The following is a 19,747-nucleotide window of genomic DNA, read 5'->3' on the forward strand; positions in this document are numbered from 1 at the left end:
GACGGGGTGATGTGACCTCAAGGGGGCACTGTGTTTAGCAATATCTTATGATATGAGAGATGAGGGGCACTTTTGCAGGTGGAAGTGAGAGAATCTGAGGAGGCATTAAAGGGATGTGGGTGTTCCAAAAGTGATTGCTGCACTGGGCGCCACCAGCGCTAAAAACGGCCCTGCACAAAGTGGTCCCTTTCAGTGTCTGGGTCTACTATCGCAGATGCTTTTTGAGATTTTTTTAAAAATAGTTTTGGTTTTAGCCAATGTTTTTATTTTTTAAAATAATGGCGAGGGTCCAGCAGCTCTCCCAAAATTAATGTTTTACATAACACCTGTTATATCAAAACAAAACAAACAGTGACAAAGCTCAAAGGTTTCCATCAAAAGCCAGGCCACCTGGGAATGCCAATGATTGTTTAGGCTCTTGAAAGCGTCCTTTTTGCGTCCACACAAAAGTGTTGATGCTCCAAATGGAAATGGGTTGCATAAAGACTTCTCACAAACAACATGTGAACGTCAGCCCTACTGACAGGTAATTGTGTGTGTGTGGGGGGCGGGGGGGTCACTTGGAAAGAACTCTCATGATGAAACAAAAAATGTGTAGGTCTACCACCGGAATCGACAGCGTTATCAGGAATGTATTATTGTTTAAGTCCCGCTCTGTGCAGATTGTAAAGCACAGTGCCTGCCAGATGGTAATTTAGTTGATTTCGAATGGGAAATCAGAAAGTTGTTTCTAATAGAAATTGAGATTACTCTGGTAAATGTACCGTTCTTGCTTTCAGTTCCACAGCTCGTCAACAGATCGGTGCCAAACATGTCTTCGCGTTTCCTACACACCAGCGCTGCACTGCTGCCACAGACATGAAATCAGGCCTGGATGCTACAAGCACACCAACCGCGTATTTAAGAGTGTGTGTGGGGGGTGGTCTTTGGCTCAACTAAAAAATCCTGCTGGGACGTTTTTAGTTGATGTGCACCCCTAACCAATATAAACAATAAGACTGGCGCAGTGCCTCCCTTGTTAGTTGATGTGCACCCCTAACCAATACATTAAAAAAAGACCGGCCCAGTGCTCCCCTTGCAAAGTAAATGGAGGGCCCCACTACGGACTTACCCAGGAGCCCTCGGCCAGCTTACAGTGCTGTGAGGGGCCCTGTTGCCTCCCCCCACCCACCTGCTCCCTCCCACACGCACTGCGGAGGTAGGGTCGCATTTAGACATCAGCTGAAGACGGGAGCTCGCGCCGTCCCACCTGCCACCGCAGTCCGCCGAAGATGCGCCCTGCTTACCATATCCCTGACAGGATGACAAGAGAGCGCCTGTCAGGCGCTGGCCAGCCGGGTGTCGAGACAAAATGTACGGCCCCAGCTGACTAGTTAGAGGCAGGCTGGCGAGGTACAATTATACAGGCAGATGACAAGCCTTCACGCGCGGCCGGCTTGAGAACCGATGACACGGCGCGAACAGCAATCCTCCCAAGCCCTGGTCACAGAACCGCAATAAGTCAACTGATGCGCCGTTGTAAAATCATGATTTATTCTTTTGCTTTGAATACATGAGAGCATGGCATGATGTTCTGGTAGACTACCGCCGCGGGTTCACTGGGGGCCTGAACATCTCGGAGTCTGCCTGCAGCATGCATAACACCGGCCCTGCAGTTTAATAATTCACAGCAGGCCTGGGTGGAAGTAAACTGCTTCCCTCCTATGTGCGTCTCCGCGCGAAGTCGAGGCCACAAAATACATAATAGTCAAAGCGAATACCGTTCAAAACTTCTGGCGTCCGAATTTAGTGAATATAAACACGCTGGCGAAGCAGCAGACCCCAGGCTCGCGTCCTCGGCGTTTGTTTGGGTTCGACATTCCAGGGGCTATCAGCCATTTGCTTTCTCTTTCTGCCTATCAGCAGCAGGAGCTCCGAGCCGAAACGGTATCTACACACAGAACCGCAACATGACCTTGGGGCAGAGAGAGTGTCGGTTCCACTCCGACTCCAGGCCACTCAGCAAGCAGCAAGGCTAACAAGCTACTGGATCGGAGAACAGTTTAGAAGAACACTCCACAAAGACTCTATTAATGAGCGGGAGGGCGGGAGGGGGCGGGAAAGGGGGAGGAGAGACGCAGAAGACGGCCGGAGCAGGAAGGCGGGTGCCGGCAATGCCGGACCAGAATCGGGGGCGTTCCCGGCTTTCGGCTGACGTCGCGTGACGTCGGCAAAAGCCAAAGAATCTCGGGAACGCCCCCGTGTCTGGTCCGGCATTGACGGACAGGCCCCTCGTCCAATGGCTAGGCTCCATTTATGGAGCCAGCCAATGAATGACGAGGGCCGACCCAAACCCACACACAGTACTCATTAGGTTTTTGCCTGCGCAAAAAAGATGCGCAGAGCGCATCTTGTTCGCGAGGCAAAACCTAAAAACCTAAAAACTGACTTGGTAATGAAGCCTTGTTGTTCTCTGGGGGTGAGCAGCGGAACGTGGCAGACTGGCTTCAGGCTGCTGGAAAAGCTTTGATGATTCGTTCATGCTGCTTCAGTACTGCCCTCTATTAGCATTTCTAAAGGTAAGCGCACATCTTTAAAAGTGCATTTAGCAGCGCAGCTTTCATTCTGTCAGCGCCACTTCAAGCATGTAATGACTGTAGCTGAATCCTTTGTAGTGCACCCTGATTGTAGGTCCGCGCATACAGAACCTAGGTGTGCACCTCGCTTATGCGCACAGTTCAGAGAGAAATATGGTCACTGTCGATCTTCAGAGGTCAGGGATACCAGAAGACAGGCTTGCGACAATAAATCGTAGACCACCTCCAGATGACATCATATCTTCTGAAATCATTGGGGTTCCAGATCAATGAGCTTGAAGCCTCACCTGCCTCCTTCACACAAGCTTCCTTTCGTTGGGGCTGTCATGGATACTTTACAGTAAAGGGACTAATCTCTGTTGCACTTGCATCAAATTTCAGGACATTCTGGCAATGATCCCAATATTTTTGCCTCAGTCATGGGTCTCAGTGAGAGAAGCGCTGAGGCTTTTTACCCTTTTAGCCTCTTGCATCCTCCTTGTCTAATACGCAAAGTGGTCGTTGCAGGCTCTGCAGTGGCATCTGTAGTCCTAGTGGGCCCAACACTATGAAAACCTATTGGATGCCATTCAGATCCCCCCCATCAAGAGCGAACAGCAGTGATGAACGCATCAGGTCTGGGTTTGGGGCAGTCATTTGGCGGAGGTAGAGATCAGCGGACTCTCCGATAGAACATCAATTCAAGACAACTTGCTGTTGTTACAAGCCATTCTCTTAGTTTGAATACATTCCTATTTCTTATCAAAAGGGTGCTTTTGCAGGTTCTCACAGATAACACCTACAGCATGTGGTATTTCAACACGCAGATGGTAGTGGAGCCCTGGGTTCTGTGCCATAGGTTCTTTGAGTCTGTAGTAGGTTTGAGTGCCAAGGTATCCTTCACATCGGCAAGGATTTTGAATGTCTTAGCAGAGTGCTCAGCAGACTGTGCCTGGCAGGACACAAATGGCAACTACATCCTGAGATGGTGCAGGGCATCTTTCGGTAGTGAGTCGACTCCCGGCTCAATCTCTGCATCACCGTTGAACACACAGGGACAAAACATTTCCTCTTTGGAGTTTTTGAGAGCACTCGCTAGGAGGCATGTTACAGTTGAATGTAACAAAGTACTTCTGTACGCCTTTTTGCTTCTGCCTCTTTTGCCCCAGTTCTGAAAAAGATCAGTGACAACCAGGTACAAGTCCAAGTCATTCTCTTGATTCTGGATTGGGCCACTCGAATGTGGTACCCAGTGCTTCTGGGAACGAGCACCTGACTCCTGAGCAGGCTGCTTCTTAGAGAGGACCTCCTGTCTCAAACAGGTCGGTGTCTTTCACTTGTATTTACTCAATATACATCTCCATACATTGGAAATTAAGTAGCAGCAGTTGACTGTTTGATCTTCAGCAGGAATGGTGGATATCATACTTCCAGTCAGGGGCCTTCCACTTACTCCATTTATGGGGCGCAATGGGAGACGTTTGTAGCTGGTTGTGGTGATTGCAAGATTGATAATTTACAGTCTGAGCTGACAAATGTTATTTTGTTCCTTTTGTCTTTGTCCCACCATTGCCTTGCTTGTAGACAATATTAAATATTATTGGTCGGTCCTTTCGGCCTTTTTACGTTCGGTTGACCAATTGTCCTGGTTTAAAGGTTTGGTTGTGATGAGGTTTAAAAAGAACCTTGACGCGGGTTTCCTCATTAACAGTTTGTGATTCCACAGTAGGACCCTAATTTGATCTTTACATTTCTCATGTGGATGCCCTACGAGCCGATGTATAGCTAATTGCTATGTCTCTTGACTTGAAAGCCTTTTTTCTTCATTGCTATTATTCAGCTCATTCCAAGAGTGTGATTTTAAGCACTGTCTGTGCATCTGCCCTACACCACCATTTGAGAACTCGAGCAGTCTTCATGCCAAAAGTTGTGACTCATTTCCACATTGGGCAATCTATAACCTGACATACTTTCCTGGCCCCTCCTCTTCCTAGGAAAAAGATCAGAAACTTCTTTAGCTATACCCCAAAACGGGGTTAAGCTTTTATACAGTTCCAAGGAACACCGTTTTGACAAACCACTTTTTAAGGGGTTCTCCAAGGTTAAGAAAGGGAAGGCTGTGCAGAGGAGGGCCCTGTTGTGTTATATCCTGCTTCATTAACATATGCTATGCACTAGCTGTCCAAGACGCTGACTCCAGCAGGTCTGAGAGCCCACTCCACTGCTGCTAAGGCTGCTACCATTGCGTTGGCACGTGGAGTCCCTGACCTTGACTTCTGCCAAGATGTGGCATGGGCATCAGTGCATATGTTCACAAAATATTAATGCAACGTTGGTGAGGGTAGAGGTACTACACTCTGTGTAGAGGTGTGCACATTTTTACTCGGACCTGACGTGGTCCTGTATTACAATTCATTATTGTTCAATTAGAATCCATTGACAACAACTCTGCTATGATATCTTCCAATGCAATAGATTTTATTTAATCTTTTCTCTCAATAAACTCATATTTTCAAAATATTGGCAGATTTCATTTTTTCAGCATTTCACATCAACCCGGGTACAAACGGACCTTTCCTCGGGGGTCTCTATGGAAAAACGCAAAAAAACAATGTTTGAGCCCACAGCTTTGTTTTCTAAAGTGTACAATGCTAAATAATATACATACTACAATCTTAAATAAACAGTCTTCACATTACTTAAGCGTGCAACATATATGTTAATTAAATAAACGTGGTGGTTTTCCATTTCATGCATACATTCAAATTGAGGATTTAGAACTCTAGCGTTATCGTGTGTTACTGACAATCCCTGCCTGGTTGGGTCACTCTCACTAAAGCCACGTTTCTTAGATTTAGAAAAAACCATACGGATAATTATTTACAAGCTTCTCGAGCAGTTTAAAACGAAGCGTCCAACGTTCCGTGTCTATTACTTACTGAAATGCTTGCACGCGTCTCGCCTCTCACTTCCGCCAATGCCAGAATAGCTTAGATATCAGACGTTCATTCCTAATCTTATATACGCGCTTATTGGCTGTTTATGCGATCACGTGACCGCAATGATTCCAAATATAACAAAATCGAAGCGAGCAATATGATAGACTTATTCTGCCTACATCAATTCACTATTCTGAAAATAATTTAAAGAAAGTGGCGATATGTACAATTGTTCTAAGTCTTATTTAAAGAAAGTAACATCTATGACCGTAGTGTGACCATTGGATGTGACTCTAGTCCAAACGTGTCGGCCATGTTGGAATGGGATATAACTTAGGTACACAATACATAATGACCTGATGTTTAACACAATGTTCAGTGTACTCATTTCACTGTGACCTCGGATCAACACTATTAACCGAGGCTAATATAGGATCAGCAAAATAACATCCAGTTAGTTTATAAAAAACATGATAATTCTAGTCTGTCATTGAGCCCAAACGGTTGGAGGCTCCCCATCTTTTTTATCCAAAAGTATTCCGCCCTTAATCTCATTTTATGTGTATCCATATCTGGACGTGTTTCAATCACCTCCAGTATGGTGAAACTTAACTGGGAGATGTTGTGTCCTGTTTCTGCCAAGTGTGCTGCCACCGTAGATTTCAAATTTTTTAACCGGATATTACTCTTATGTTCTGTTATCCTTATCTTGATTTTTCGTTCTGTTTGCCCAACATATAGTTTTCCACACGGGCATTTGATACCGTAAATTACTCCTTTGGTGTCACAAGTGCTTGAATGTTTCAACGGTATTGCTTGCCCAGTTCTTGGGTGTGTGAATGAAGATCCAATCATTACGTTGTTACAATGTGTGCAGTTCTCACACTTTCTCATTCCTTTGTAGCTCATAATGTTTTGATCCTTATCTTTCTTTTTTAGCAGTTCTTTCAAATTTCTTGATCTGTTGTAAGCAAATGTTATACGTTCAGCAAACAAAGGTTTAAGATCCGGTTCCTGAGTGTTAATGGGCCAATGTTTTCTCATGATGTTAGTGATTTGTACTGACTGCATAGAATGTTTCAAAACACATACTGTGAGTTTTTGGTCGGATTTGTCTTTTTTGGTTAGTAATGATTCTCTTGTCATAGCCATAACTTTAAGTTTTGGACTCTTGTAGTAGTTTGTTAGGATATCCTCGTTTTTCCAGTCTTTCGATCTGTCTGTCGATAGTGTTTGAAACCTCATTGGAATCTGATGTGATCCTTTTATAGCGGATAAATTGGGATGTGGGTAAGTGTTTCTTTAGAGCAGGATGATGAAAGCTCAAGTAATGTAATCCGCTGTTGCGGTCCGTCTCTTTCCGGTGTACATTTGTGCGTATTTGACCCTGTTGTATGGAAACTTTTACATCCAAAAAGGATAGTTGATGTTGATCAATTTCATGTGTGAATTTGATTCTTTCATGTTTCTGATTTAGTCTTTCAATGTTTGCTTCTAGTTCTTCCTTCTTACCTCTCCACATGATGAAAATGTCATCTATAAAACGTTTATAGATCAATAGGCCTCTCTTCCATGGATAAATATGCAAAAGAAATAGAAGATAGAAAGATCAAGAAATACAGAAGAGACACAGTAGACTATAAATTGGAAGAAGTGTACAGTTGGGCAGAGGTTTATAATCAAAGAAAATGGCAAAAACCAACTACAAACATCAGTTCCTCGCAGGAGAGCGTTGTATCCGAGTCAGATACAACACAAAACAGAAAACCAATGGAAAAGAATGCACAAGCAGGACAGAAAATTCAAACAGACAAAACTTTTTTAGAGATAAGCCCAGCGGCAAACAATGCTCCTACAACATCTGCAATCTCCGAACCTATAAAACCAGGAGGGGAAAAAGAAAAAGCAAAGGAGTCGGAAGCAGAACGGGAACTGAGATCCAAGAAAAAGAAACCGAACTTGTAATCAACATTTCAGACACATCTTTGTCTAAAGCTCAAATGAACTTATTAAACAAAGGTATTACATTTGTTCCTGTATATAAATCTAATCCTGAAGAGACTGAAATAGCCATATTCAAATTCCTACGCACATTGAGGCTAAAAAACTTCTTTAACTCTCTTCCAGTTACGGAAAAAATGGAGAGCACAAGCAAAGAATTCAAAGTGAAGAGCACATTTTGTGCCCCTATATCGCACAAAACAATTGATGCATACGAACGAGTAATCACCACAGAAATTAAAAATATCAACTACAAAAGTGGTACCAAAAGCAACTTTTCAAAGAGGGAATGGAATACTCTTAAACCTTTGAAAGAAATGACGGAAATAACTATTCAGAAAGCAGATAAAGGGGGAACCCTTGTGGCAATGAATTCTACTTTTTACAAGGAGAGTGTCAAACAACATTTACAAGATACAAATATTTACCATAAGCTTGAACAAGACCCTACAGAAATGTTTGCAGCTACACTGAAGGAGATACTAGATAAAGCTCTTGAAATGAAATGGATTTAAAAAAAAAACTCATCAGTTTCTCAACATAAAATACCCCAGGAGTGACAGTTCTATATGTTACCCAAGCTGCACAAGCATCCTACACGCCCATTTAGGCCCATTGTATCAGCCTGCGGGTCTCTTTCAGAACCAATTGGTCAGTATTTAGATTGGTTTTTACAACCACTAGTTTAGAATTGGTGCACCCACATAAAAGACACTACCGCATTCTTAAACATCTTACAAAGTGTTGAAGTTCCAAGTGATGAAGAAGTGTGGCTCAGCTCAATTGATGTAACAGCATTGTACACCTCGATCCCTCACAATGAGGGATTAGAAGCAATGGAGTGGTGTTTGCTACAGAATGACATTGAGGGTTCAGAAAAAATTTTCTTGATGGAAATATTACACTTTGCACTTTTCCACAGTTACTTGGAATGGGAACAAGAGTACTATGCACAATGCAGTGGAACCAGCACGGGCTTTGCTGGAGCACCATCGTACGCGAACATTTTTATGTCCAAATTTGAGAGTGAACATATACTAGATGACCCAGAATGGAAGAGAGGCCTATTGATCTATAAACGTTTTATAGATGACATTTTCATCATGTGGAGAGGTAAGAAGGAAGAACTAGAAGCAAACATTGAAAGACTAAATCAGAAACATGAAAGAATCAAATTCACACATGAAATTGATCAACATCAACTATCCTTTTTGGATGTAAAAGTTTCCATACAACAGGGTCAAATACGCACAAATGTACACCGGAAAGAGACGGACCGCAACAGCGGATTACATTACTTGAGCTTTCATCATCCTGCTCTAAAGAAACACTTACCCACATCCCAATTTATCCGCCATAAAAGGATCACATCAGATTCCAATGAGGTTTCAAACACTATCGACAGACAGATCGAAAGACTGGAAAAACAAAGATATCCTAACAAACTACTACAAGAGTCCAAAACTAAAGTTATGGCTATGACAAGAGAATCATTACTAACCAAAAAAGACAAATCCGACCAAAAACTCACAGTATGTGTTTTGAAACATTCTATGCAGTCAGTACAAATCACTAACATCATGAGAAAACATTGGCCCATTATCACTCAGAAACCGTATCTTAAACCTTTGTTTGCTGAACGTATAACATTTGCTTACAACAGATCAAGAAATTTGAAAGAACTGCTAAAAAAGAAAGATAAGGATCAAAACATTATGAGCTACAAAGGAATGAGAAAGTGTGAGAACTGCACACATTGTAACAACGTAATGATTGGATCTTCATTCACACACCCAAGAACTGGGCAAGCGATACCGTTGAAACATTCAAGCACTTGTGACACCAAAGGAGTAATTTACGGTATCAAATGCCCGTGTGGAAAACTATATGTTGGGCAAACAGAACGAAAAATCAAGATAAGGATAACAGAACATAAGAGTAATATCCGGTTAAAAAATTTGAAATCTACGGTGGCAGCACACTGGGCAGAAACAGGACACAACATCTCCCAGTTACGTTTCACCATACTGGAGGTGATTGAAACACGTCCAGATATGGATACACATAAAATGAGATTAAGGGCGGAATACTTTTGGATAAAAAAGATGGGGAGCCTCCAACCGTTTGGGCTCAATGACAGACTAGAATTATCATGTTTTTTATAAACTAACTGGATGTTATTTTGCTGATCCTATATTAGCCTCGGTTAATAGTGTTGATCCGAGGTCACAGTGAAATGAGTACACTGAACATTGTGTTAAACATCAGGTCATTATGTATTGTGTACCTAAGTTATATCCCATTCCAACATGGCCGACACGTTTGGACTAGAGTCACATCCAATGGTCACACTACGGTCATAGATGTTACTTTCTTTAAATAAGACTTAGAACAATTGTACATATCGCCACTTTCTTTAAATTATTTTCAGAATAGTGAATTGATGTAGGCAGAATAAGTCTATCATATTGCTCGCTTCGATTTTGTTATATTTTGAATCATTGCGGTCACGTGATCACATAAACAGCCAATAAGCGCGTATATAAGATTAGGAATGAACGTCTGATATCTAAGCTATTCTGGCATTGGCGGAAGTGAGAGGCGAGACGCGCGCAAGCATTTCAGTAAGTAATAGACACGGAACGTTGGATGCTTCGTTTTAAACTGCTCGAGAAGCTTGTAAATAATTATCCGTATGGTTTTTTCTAAATCTAAGAAATGTGGCTTTAGTGAGAGTGACCCAACCAGGCAGGGATTGTCAGTAACACACGATAACGCTAGAGTTCTAAATCCTCAATTTGAATGTATGCATGAAATGGAAAACCACCACGTTTATTTAATTAACATATATGTTGCACGCTTAAGTAATGTGAAGACTGTTTAAGATTGTAGTATGTATATTATTTAGCATTGTACACTGTAGAAAACAAAGCTGTGGGCTCAAACATTGTTTTTTTGCGTTTTTCCATAGAGACCCCCGAGGAAGGGTCCGTTTGTACCCGGGTGGATGTGAAATGCTGAAAAAATGAAATCTGCCAATATTTTGAAAATATGAGTTTATTGAGAGAAAAGATTAAATAAAATCTATTGCATTGGAAGATATCATAGCAGAGTTGTTGTCAATGGATTCTAATTGAACAATGATGAATTGTAATACAGGACCACGTCAGGTCCGAGTAAAAATGTGCACACCTCTACACAGAGTGTAGTACCTCTACCCTCACCAACGTTGCATTTCTAAACAGTGTTCCGAGACAAAACACTTAAGAGGGAGTAGCACAACGTGAAGCTAACAAAAAATATTATTTAACAGTGAAAATAGAAGAGTGCAACTGACGGACCTATTAAGATTTATTCACAAAATATTAATGCCATGACAGCCAGGCCTGGGGGTAGGGGGTGGGGGGAGGGGGGTGGGGGGGCAGGGGGGGGTTGAAATGTTTCATTTGCTTGGTCCTGAAAGAATTTTTGGTCTGCGTTCACTTCACAGACCCTCTACCTAGTAAGGCCGTGCTTTCATAGCTATTCCGATATGAGGGATCTGCGGTATCCCTTAGAATTCAGTGTTACTTAACCTTTGGTAACGTCGTTTCTGGGGGATACTCTTATCTCAGATTTTTCACTGCCCACCCAGCTCCCTGTTCTGTGGAGTGTCCTCTTTTCAAATGGTAAATAGGTCCCAAGGTAAGAATCTGCACACTGGTTCCAACAATTACTCATGCTATGCGTCTGAGATTTATGAATAAGATGAACAAGAAACTTACTTATGCGTGCAGGGGTGGTGCTCACATGCGAATCCACTCCATCACACGTGAAGCAGTACGGAGCCAGTGCCGGAATCTCACAGCATCATTTAGTAGTCGCTGAGGAATTAGCTGAAAAAGGTTTCCAGGTTCAGTCTGGCACCTGTGCAGATTTCTGAGTGGAGGGAGCTGCTATTAATTGAGTATCCACCAGAAAGAGCATTACCACAGGTCAGTAACTTGTTTTTGCTGTTCGCTAGAGATTTTCTTTCTCAATTTAAAATTAGCCTGTTTTGATCTGAAGGCAGGTACTACATCACCCCTCCCCCACTTACCCCAAACGGCTGGTCTTGATGGCAGTTTAGCTATAGCTTCAAAGTTCAGCTGTGTTACCCTCACCTGAACCCGTCTCATAATGGTACTATCTTGATACCTAGCTGCGTTCATCTGAACACTTTTAAATTCGGTTAAGTCTTATGTCTCAAAAAAATCCTCTACTGTATCAGTTAGAAAATACAGGCGACATCAGCCTGTCTGGCCATTGTGTGTGCATCACATTCACAAAGATAATGACCAACAGGGCTTCTGTTAGGTACTTCCTGAAGCATGGATACATGATTCAGGCCTCCAGCCATCAGGTATTGTTGTGGTCCTCCACATAATGCCACAAATGCACTCTCCTCCACTCCATGTTAGAGAGTACTGGGATATGTTGAAGGAGTGCCAGTTAAAGCCTTCTCTAGTCCATGCATTGCTTCATTCTTCCTTGAGCTGGTGGTCATGTGCCCCAGCCTTCAAGTGGGCTTTTCCTTCAGCCTTGCACGGCTACATGCTGTGATGACAGTGGACTAGTCAGAGCTGGATTTGGTCAATGAGTTAATTCAGGATTAGTCCATGACTGCTATAAGTGACACTTCATTATAAATATGCTTAAAAGCTTTCCTCCTAGTGGCGAAGCAATTTATTTAGTCTGGGCAGTGTTTAAGTTTGGTTTGAACATTAAACAGAGGGTTCACTAGGAGGACAGTACAATATTGGAGACTGAGTCTAGAGGGATGTTTTGATAGTGCAAGGAGAGAAGCAATGGGGCATGAGAAGTGGAAATACAACTTGCAGAAGGGATTTAAAAAGAAAGGTTAAATGATGGTGTCTCAGTTGGTACCTACAGTTGATAATCACCCACAACTCTTCCACTATATATCTGGAAATAGGGCACCTGATAACATAGGTGTGGAAGTGGACCACGTCCCAAGATATCTTTCTTCTGCTGTTCCACAGTACAGGATGTATTTGTGCATTGATTAGTAGTCCGAGTAGACACCTGTAGAAAGTCCTCTGCTCCCTCTTCGGGGCCTTTGGTTGAATGACTACATAGGTTTTCGTGACTCATCTGAACTCAAAAGTTAAAATAAAAATTGCCTCTTTTATGGCTAGGGAGCCTGGTAGGAGAGTTTCATAATCCGTTATTTGCCCTGTCCTCTCTGAAACTCCTAATTCCCACAGCCCTCCAAAACCTTGAGGACAGCCGAGGTCATTATCTCATAATGGTGGCTCCAGCCTGGCCAGATTTCATCTTGTGAACTCTTAATACATCCATCAGTTGAATGTTGTTTGGCCCCACTTCAGCCAGGACTTCCTGACTGGTAAGGCGAGACTCTTCCATCACTATCCACTCTTGCTCAGCTTGAGAGGCTGGTTGTGAGAAATTGACCTTTGCTCGCTTTAGTCTTTCCTCTGTTGAAGTGTGATGGTTGGAAAAAATATCCATCACCAGGTGTCACAGGACAGTAGTAAATGAGCGAGGTTCTGCCACTGGGCACTAGGTGGGAGAGTAAACCCTTTAAAATGCTGTGTCAACAATGTTATGTATTTCTTGGAGTAGCTGAAAAAATCTGACATTCTAGTGGAGACCTGTGAAATATGCATGGCAGACAAATGCAATAAAAATTGTTTTCTATTTCTACAGTAACAGCCAAACATATCTGATGTGTGAAAGCTGTTAAGCAAGTGAAATGTAATTAAATTGTAAAATTGTCATATGATTTTATAGTTCAGATGTGTTTATCACCATTTGTTGTACATGATCTTCCAATACACCCTAATTTTCCCCACCCGCTCCATAGACGACCTTCTAATGGATGCATCTGCCAGTGGATTCCTCACCTTGTGATTCCTCACCTTGTGAATATCCCCTGCGCAGCAGCCATTCAGAATTTTTTGTAGCTCTCCACGCCGGCGGGGTCATGGACGACGTCACAAAGGGTACGACTCCGCTCGCGACCCCACTGACGTCACAGATCCATAATAGAGCCTCATCGCTAATATTAGAAATTATGTAAACAGTACACATTGAGCTTCAACAAAGAGTTGGTTCCCAGTACTTCAGAGGTCAAGCAGAGACAGCCCGTTTATGGACCTTTGTTAAGTTTGCACTTGGATATCTTGACATTTATTCAGTAAAGTGCCTTCTAGGCAGTTATTCAAGACTCTTCACTTCTTGGGAAGCCAGCTACATGGATTCATATTATGTTTTCAGGTGGAATGCGAGGGCCAGAAGGCAACATAATGATTTTGTGGTCTAGGCATGCCGCTTCTCTTGTTCTGCTGTTTTATATGGTCACTTGTTTGGAAGTCTTTCAATAGAATATTCGAAAGAAAATAATCCATTACAAGAACAAGGTAGCTACCTTCAGTAATGGTCTTATTGCTCTACTTAATCCACTCTGGTTTGGAGATACTCAGACAGTACATTCAAAAGCTTTTTGTTTAGTTCATTGTTCAGTTTGTGGCCCCAACTCTCACTGACTCTGGAAAATTAGGTCGGAACTGAAATTGGGCAATGGAAATTTTCTTAACAGTACAAGTAGATCACTTACTGCACCACCATAGTACGTTTTGCCAGGTTTGCTGAAACCAGTCTTCGTTTCGAAGAACTTTTAGTTGATGGTGTCTCTGTAGGAATCCGTGAATATGCGGCAGACAGAAATCTGGCTAAAGTAAATTGTTATATAATATGGTATACCATTACAATAAATGCCTGTTTGCTTTTAGGATTATTTTGTAAACTGCACATTGTTAAGTTGAGATGTTCTCTGTTGTCCAAAGTAAACACCCACCGTTTTAACATGTTTTGTGTCAAACTAATCCAGACTTGTTCGGAAACGTTTACGAGAGGACCGAAAAGCAAACACAGCGCTTCAGGTGCGGCAGATGAAACAAAAACTAAGTGACGAAGAAAGGAAAAGAAAAAGGTGGATATATTGGAAACCTATTCTCATGTCAGTTGGGTGTGTTGCAGGCATTTTAGTTTGTGCATATGCTTGCTGGAAGATGTATGTTAACGAAATATTTTTGTAACCAAATGCTTATTGCACAATGGCATTGTATGCACTATTTATTTGATATTACTTTAAAATATTCACCACGAGTTTTAACTTCCAACTCAAAGAAGCTCCTGTAGCGATGCACTCGATTAAAGATAACCAACCTTTTTCTAGCTTGATATAAAGCTGAGATCTCATATCTCTTGTATGCAGGTACTTTTTCAATTCCACATTATATTTCTATTTCAAACTGTTAAATATAATGGTACGTGTTTTAGCAAACTTATTCCGACATGTTTGATTTCCTGCTATTCCAGGTTTTTGTGGCTTTATCTGGGTTAATCCCTAAATAGGATCTTGGGTTCCACTTCCATGTTTAAATGTGAGCAATAAAGGCACTGATAGAATTAAAATGTAAAACTCAAACCTGCATATTAACTTTCGACCTGATATTCTTACAAACTTACTGTAAATTGTTTTATATTTTTACAACTCTCAAAATGTTGTATAATATTTTATATGTACATCATATATACTTTGGTAAGTGCTTTTTTTGTAAAAGTACAATATGTAGCACTCCTTCGCCCTTTTTTTTTTTTAATCCATTGTCTAGCATTGGATTTTGGTACCATACCACAGTTTTAAAGAATTTGCAGTGCTCTATGTAAGCAGAGAAAATGATCTTAGCCTAATTTCATTGTCCCCTCTTTACACTTTTTTTGCACTCCTGATTCTTCAAAAGCATCAGTTAGTGAGGTGTAAGATTTTTAGTGTTGCATTTTCCTAGATTTCCTACACGTCATGTGTCTGTTTTTATAAAAATGCTTCTAGCCTGCATACCATCTTGTACTTGTAGTATAGGACCACTGCAGATTTTGGATTCCACACAAATAAGCATTTTTTTCCATATTGGTAGATTGGGAGAAAAGCTTGGGTAGGGTTTTGGTGCTGACCTTATCAAAGAATACCATGTAAATTGTTTTAATAAATGTTATGTTTAACAAGTAGGATATTGTTATATTTCAAACAATTGTTTTGTAAAAGTTCCAACATTCCATTAAATGTGAAGCATGATACTTGGTGTCGAAACTTTTTTTTCCAGTTTTAGAACAATTAATATTGATGATGCAGTGGCTGTTGTTGCTGAACAGAAAAAAATATGCTTAGCTTTATTTAGATATTTACTTAATATTTGACATTTTGTATATTGGTTCTTAGGTGCACACTTTAAATCAACTTGCTTACAGGCATCTTCAGCAAATGCAATTATTATACAAATACAAATTAAATGATCACAAATAATCACGTAGAATCAATTTTAAAAAGTATATATATATATATATATATATATATATATATATTTTTTTATATTAGTTTTCAAAAGCAAATTATTTCATTTAACATGCTGTAGGTATTCTTTATCAACTTCTTTGTTCTATTTATCCTGGTCACGGGTATAAAGTCAGTACCATATTGTGGCCATTCACATGTGAGAAAGTCTGTAGTGCTTAGATTCTCCCCATCCACTTTGCTAACTCGGATATGAAGTTGACAGCACCCCAAAACTCAGTCCTTTGAAATGCAACTCTTCTTAATATTTGATGTTGAGCAGGGGACTGCCTTTCTCTATGATAAACCCAATTTAGCGTCTCCTGCTTCACTCCCTTCTAAGCATCTATCAATCTTGCCTATGAAAAAGAAAAGAAGGTTGTTAAGACAGGTCCTCCTCCTCGATTAGCAACCCCGGATTGCAGTGGTTGCTCTGTTCAACGCCATCATTCTAATCTCCCACCCTCCCATTCTTCTATTCTGGATATGCGGGGAAACCTGTTCAATATGTGTTATCGCTTTCCTCAGTATGTAGCTCAAGGCTGGCCATCCACTGTTTCTCCTTAAACTGAACACTCTGGCCATTCATGACCATTCCCTTTTGTATATTGCTTCCCTGCTCTAGCGTGTCCCTTGGTTTCTTCTCGGGTGACTTTGGCTGTGTGCAAGTGAAACAAGGTCTCCAGATTGTCAGGTTCATTAGAGTTGTTGTGTTCAGAAAAATCTAACTTCAGGATGAGTTCGAAATCTGTGAAAACTCTGCATTATCCATCTGGTGCTCTGAGGCTTGCATGATTTCCTAAGCTTGGCCTCAGCATTGCATCTGTATTCTCGTCAATAATGAGAACCGTCCAACACAATGAGGACTGTAGGATCTCTGCAGCACAGTATGCATTTTTGTTTAGAGCTGCTGGACTAACAGTATGATTGTGGTCTACACACCCTAAGACTTTATTTGTTTTAGTTTCAGTACTATGGGCTCTGATCTTCATTCCACCTGTTTACTTGATGGTTTTCCTTACTGACCGAATTTTCTTTTGAAATTGTATCCAAGGATAATATCTTTGATCTTTACGATAGCACAACAGTAAACCAGTTTTAAACATTTCTATTGATCAAGACGTCTTAAAATGGGGCTTGTGCTTGATTGCTTGTTAGTTATTCACTTTGAGAGTTTGTACAGAAAATGCAATTACTTTTTTGTATCAAGATGTTCTTAATACAAAGGTTTGTCTATAGAAAACTATCAGTTCTTCACGAATAGATTTTAATATAGCATTGAAATCCTTGAGTAAGAAACTCTGCCATAACAGATTCCTTGAAGCACAGCTTTGTGGATTTAAAGTCCTCTGCCAGGAGCCAGTGAGATTGTCGAAATGGCTGTACCTTCAAGGAATGTCTCTGAAGGCCAACCTTTTGGCAGGCTCACTGAATGCCTGGGTTGAAAACATTCAGCAGATGTCTGGCAGAACATGAATGGCTTCTTCATCCGGAGGTTGTTGCAATGCGTCTGGGCGGGTGGGGACTGAGTGCCTTTGCTTGATATGTACTCCGATGCCAAGAATGTGTTTGCTCCAGCATGCTGGGGTTTTCCAGAATGACGCTCCTGGGGAGATGCATTTCACCTGCAATGGGACTCTTGTCTACTGCACCCCTTCCCACCTCTGCCACACCTTCTCCAATTACTGAAAAGGATCTGGAAAGACCCAGTTCAAATTATCCTCAGAAACCCAGAATGGGCCAGGAGAGTGTTGTATTCCTATCTTTGACCCTGAGCATTTGCCCTCCGATCTATCTACTTCTTTGGGAGGACCTCCTGTCTCACCACCAGGGCAGGTTCCTGCACCCAAACCTCCAAAATCTACACTTTCATGTGTAGAGATTGAGCAGCACCAAACAGAGCTGGCTTGATCTGCCTGCGGAAGTATTGGATCTTATTCTTGCTCCTAGCTGGTCTATCAAATCGGTTTGTTCTTGCCAAAGAGAGAAATATGTGGCCTGCTATGGACTATCAAGTTAACCCTCTTCAGGTCAGATGGTCTAATGTTTTGGTATTTGTTTCATCTCTGGCCCAGCAATGCCTGGCTGTGGGCATTTTTTCTCAGTTTGCCATACCATCCCTCTTCATTCTAGTCACCAAATGTGAAGCGTATCTTAAAGGAGCTCATGTCTGTTTCCCACTGAGCCCTTTATCATGCTTCAGGCTTATGAAGAGTTGCTCTCAGAGATCACTGACCATTAAAAGGTATTTCTTATTGCAATTACTTATGTGCTGCATTTTTTTGAATTATAAACGCTATCAGTCCAATAACCATATACCATCTTCTTCTAGGACAAGCTGTCCCTGAAACTTGTGCGTCCTTTCTTCTGAAGGTGATGTCATCCTTCTGTGTGGAACAGTTCATTACTTTCTGTGCCTTTTTTCATTCTGCCTCTCCCCTCTACGTAGGAGAAATTACATCTGTTTAAGCCAACAGAGATCTCTTTGCTTTTTTATTGAACACAAGAATCCGTACGAGAAGGATGATTAGGTTTTGAATGAATGTATTAAGAAGGCAAACATCTTCTGTGTAAAAACATTCTAGGCGCTGGCCAAAAAGGAGCCTCCTGAGAGCCTATGGGCTCATTCCACCAAAACCAAGGCTGATACTATAGATTCAATGTGAGGTGTTCGCTGATGGACATCTGTCAGACTACTACATAGACATCAGTATACCCCTTCAGGCATTGCAGTCTCAACAGTCAGGTCTTCAGGGAGGGCCATTTCTTCCACTTAGTGTCAGCAGGCAGGGGGCACCTATACACATCTTTCTGTCATCACTTATGATGGTGGTATGAGGTAGCTGTGGATGCCAGATGGCACCACCTTATCAGTGTGCAGGAGCAACTGCTATGAAAACTTAAAGATCTAGCCTGGGGGATTTTCAAAAGTTGAGCATTAGGTAGCTTATCCAATAGAAAGTGCTACCAAAGGTAAGTAACTAATTCGTTTTGTACAAGAAAAGCACAAGAAAAATGCAATTTTTAAGAGGCCCGATTAGAATAAATTGATCATATATGTGTAAATGAGTGTCTGGTCAGAGCTTGTTAAAGTGAAATAGGAAGATTTTATCCGCTGAGGATAAAATCAAACAAAACCTAATATGCAATCAGCATTGTGTGATATTTAGGTATAGCTCGTCTGGTGAGTAGAAGCTATTAGAGTTCTATTTGTGTGAGATTTGTGGTATGATTTAACTGGAAGTGCTCTTTACAATATTTCCATTTTGAACAGTATTATCCACTTAGTCTACCAGGAGAGAGACCGTATTATTCTCCAGGTTCAGCCAGATGCCTCAAGCTAAATCTGATGAATTGTGGTAGACTTCTGGCCACTGGCTCCAAAATACACATAGTTGGAGACTGTTTATTAATATTTATATGCTAATTTTGTGGTACATGGCTGCTCTTGCCAACAGACCCTCCAGCATCAACAATAGATATTAACCTCAACATTCTATCCATCATGGAAAGCCACTAGAAATAATTGTATTTAAAGTTCATGAAACTCCTATGCTATTGGAGCAAAGTCTATTAACCTCCATTTTTTTTTTTTTTTAAGACGTTTATTATTGTTCAAAAGTGCAGTACATATAGCAAAGCCTACAACCCTGTGGGCCGGCTGCAACAAGTCGGTGGATCGTTGGGGCAAAGGTTTACAGGGGAAGGCGCTCTGCAGTATTTTACTCGCCTTCTGGTGTGCTAAACCACGGGTATTTTATTCATATCAGTCTTGTTCAGCACACAATCATCTCTATAAGTGACGTCTCATTTTACATTTTTACTATAAATAAACCTTTAACTCTGCATACAAAAAC

At 41.4% G+C, this 19,747-nt stretch overlaps 1 protein-coding gene across 4 annotated transcripts in view; it reads left to right on the forward strand.

Annotated features, from left to right (window-relative positions):
- PTPN2 (protein tyrosine phosphatase non-receptor type 2) overlaps positions 1–19,747 on the forward strand; it is a 567,657-nt gene that overhangs the window by 471,366 nt on the left and 76,544 nt on the right. For all 4 annotated transcript variants that reach the window (XM_086965576.1, XM_086965579.1, XM_086965577.1 and 1 more), the window contains one exon: positions 14,388–14,489. In XM_086965576.1, the coding sequence (XP_086821702.1) occupies positions 14,388–14,489 (102 nt within the window). The remainder of the gene's footprint in view (positions 1–14,387; positions 14,490–19,747) is intronic.

This window comes from Lissotriton vulgaris, chromosome 4_1, assembly GCF_964263255.1.
Source record: "Lissotriton vulgaris chromosome 4_1, aLisVul1.2, whole genome shotgun sequence".
NCBI lineage: Eukaryota > Metazoa > Chordata > Amphibia > Caudata > Salamandridae > Lissotriton > Lissotriton vulgaris.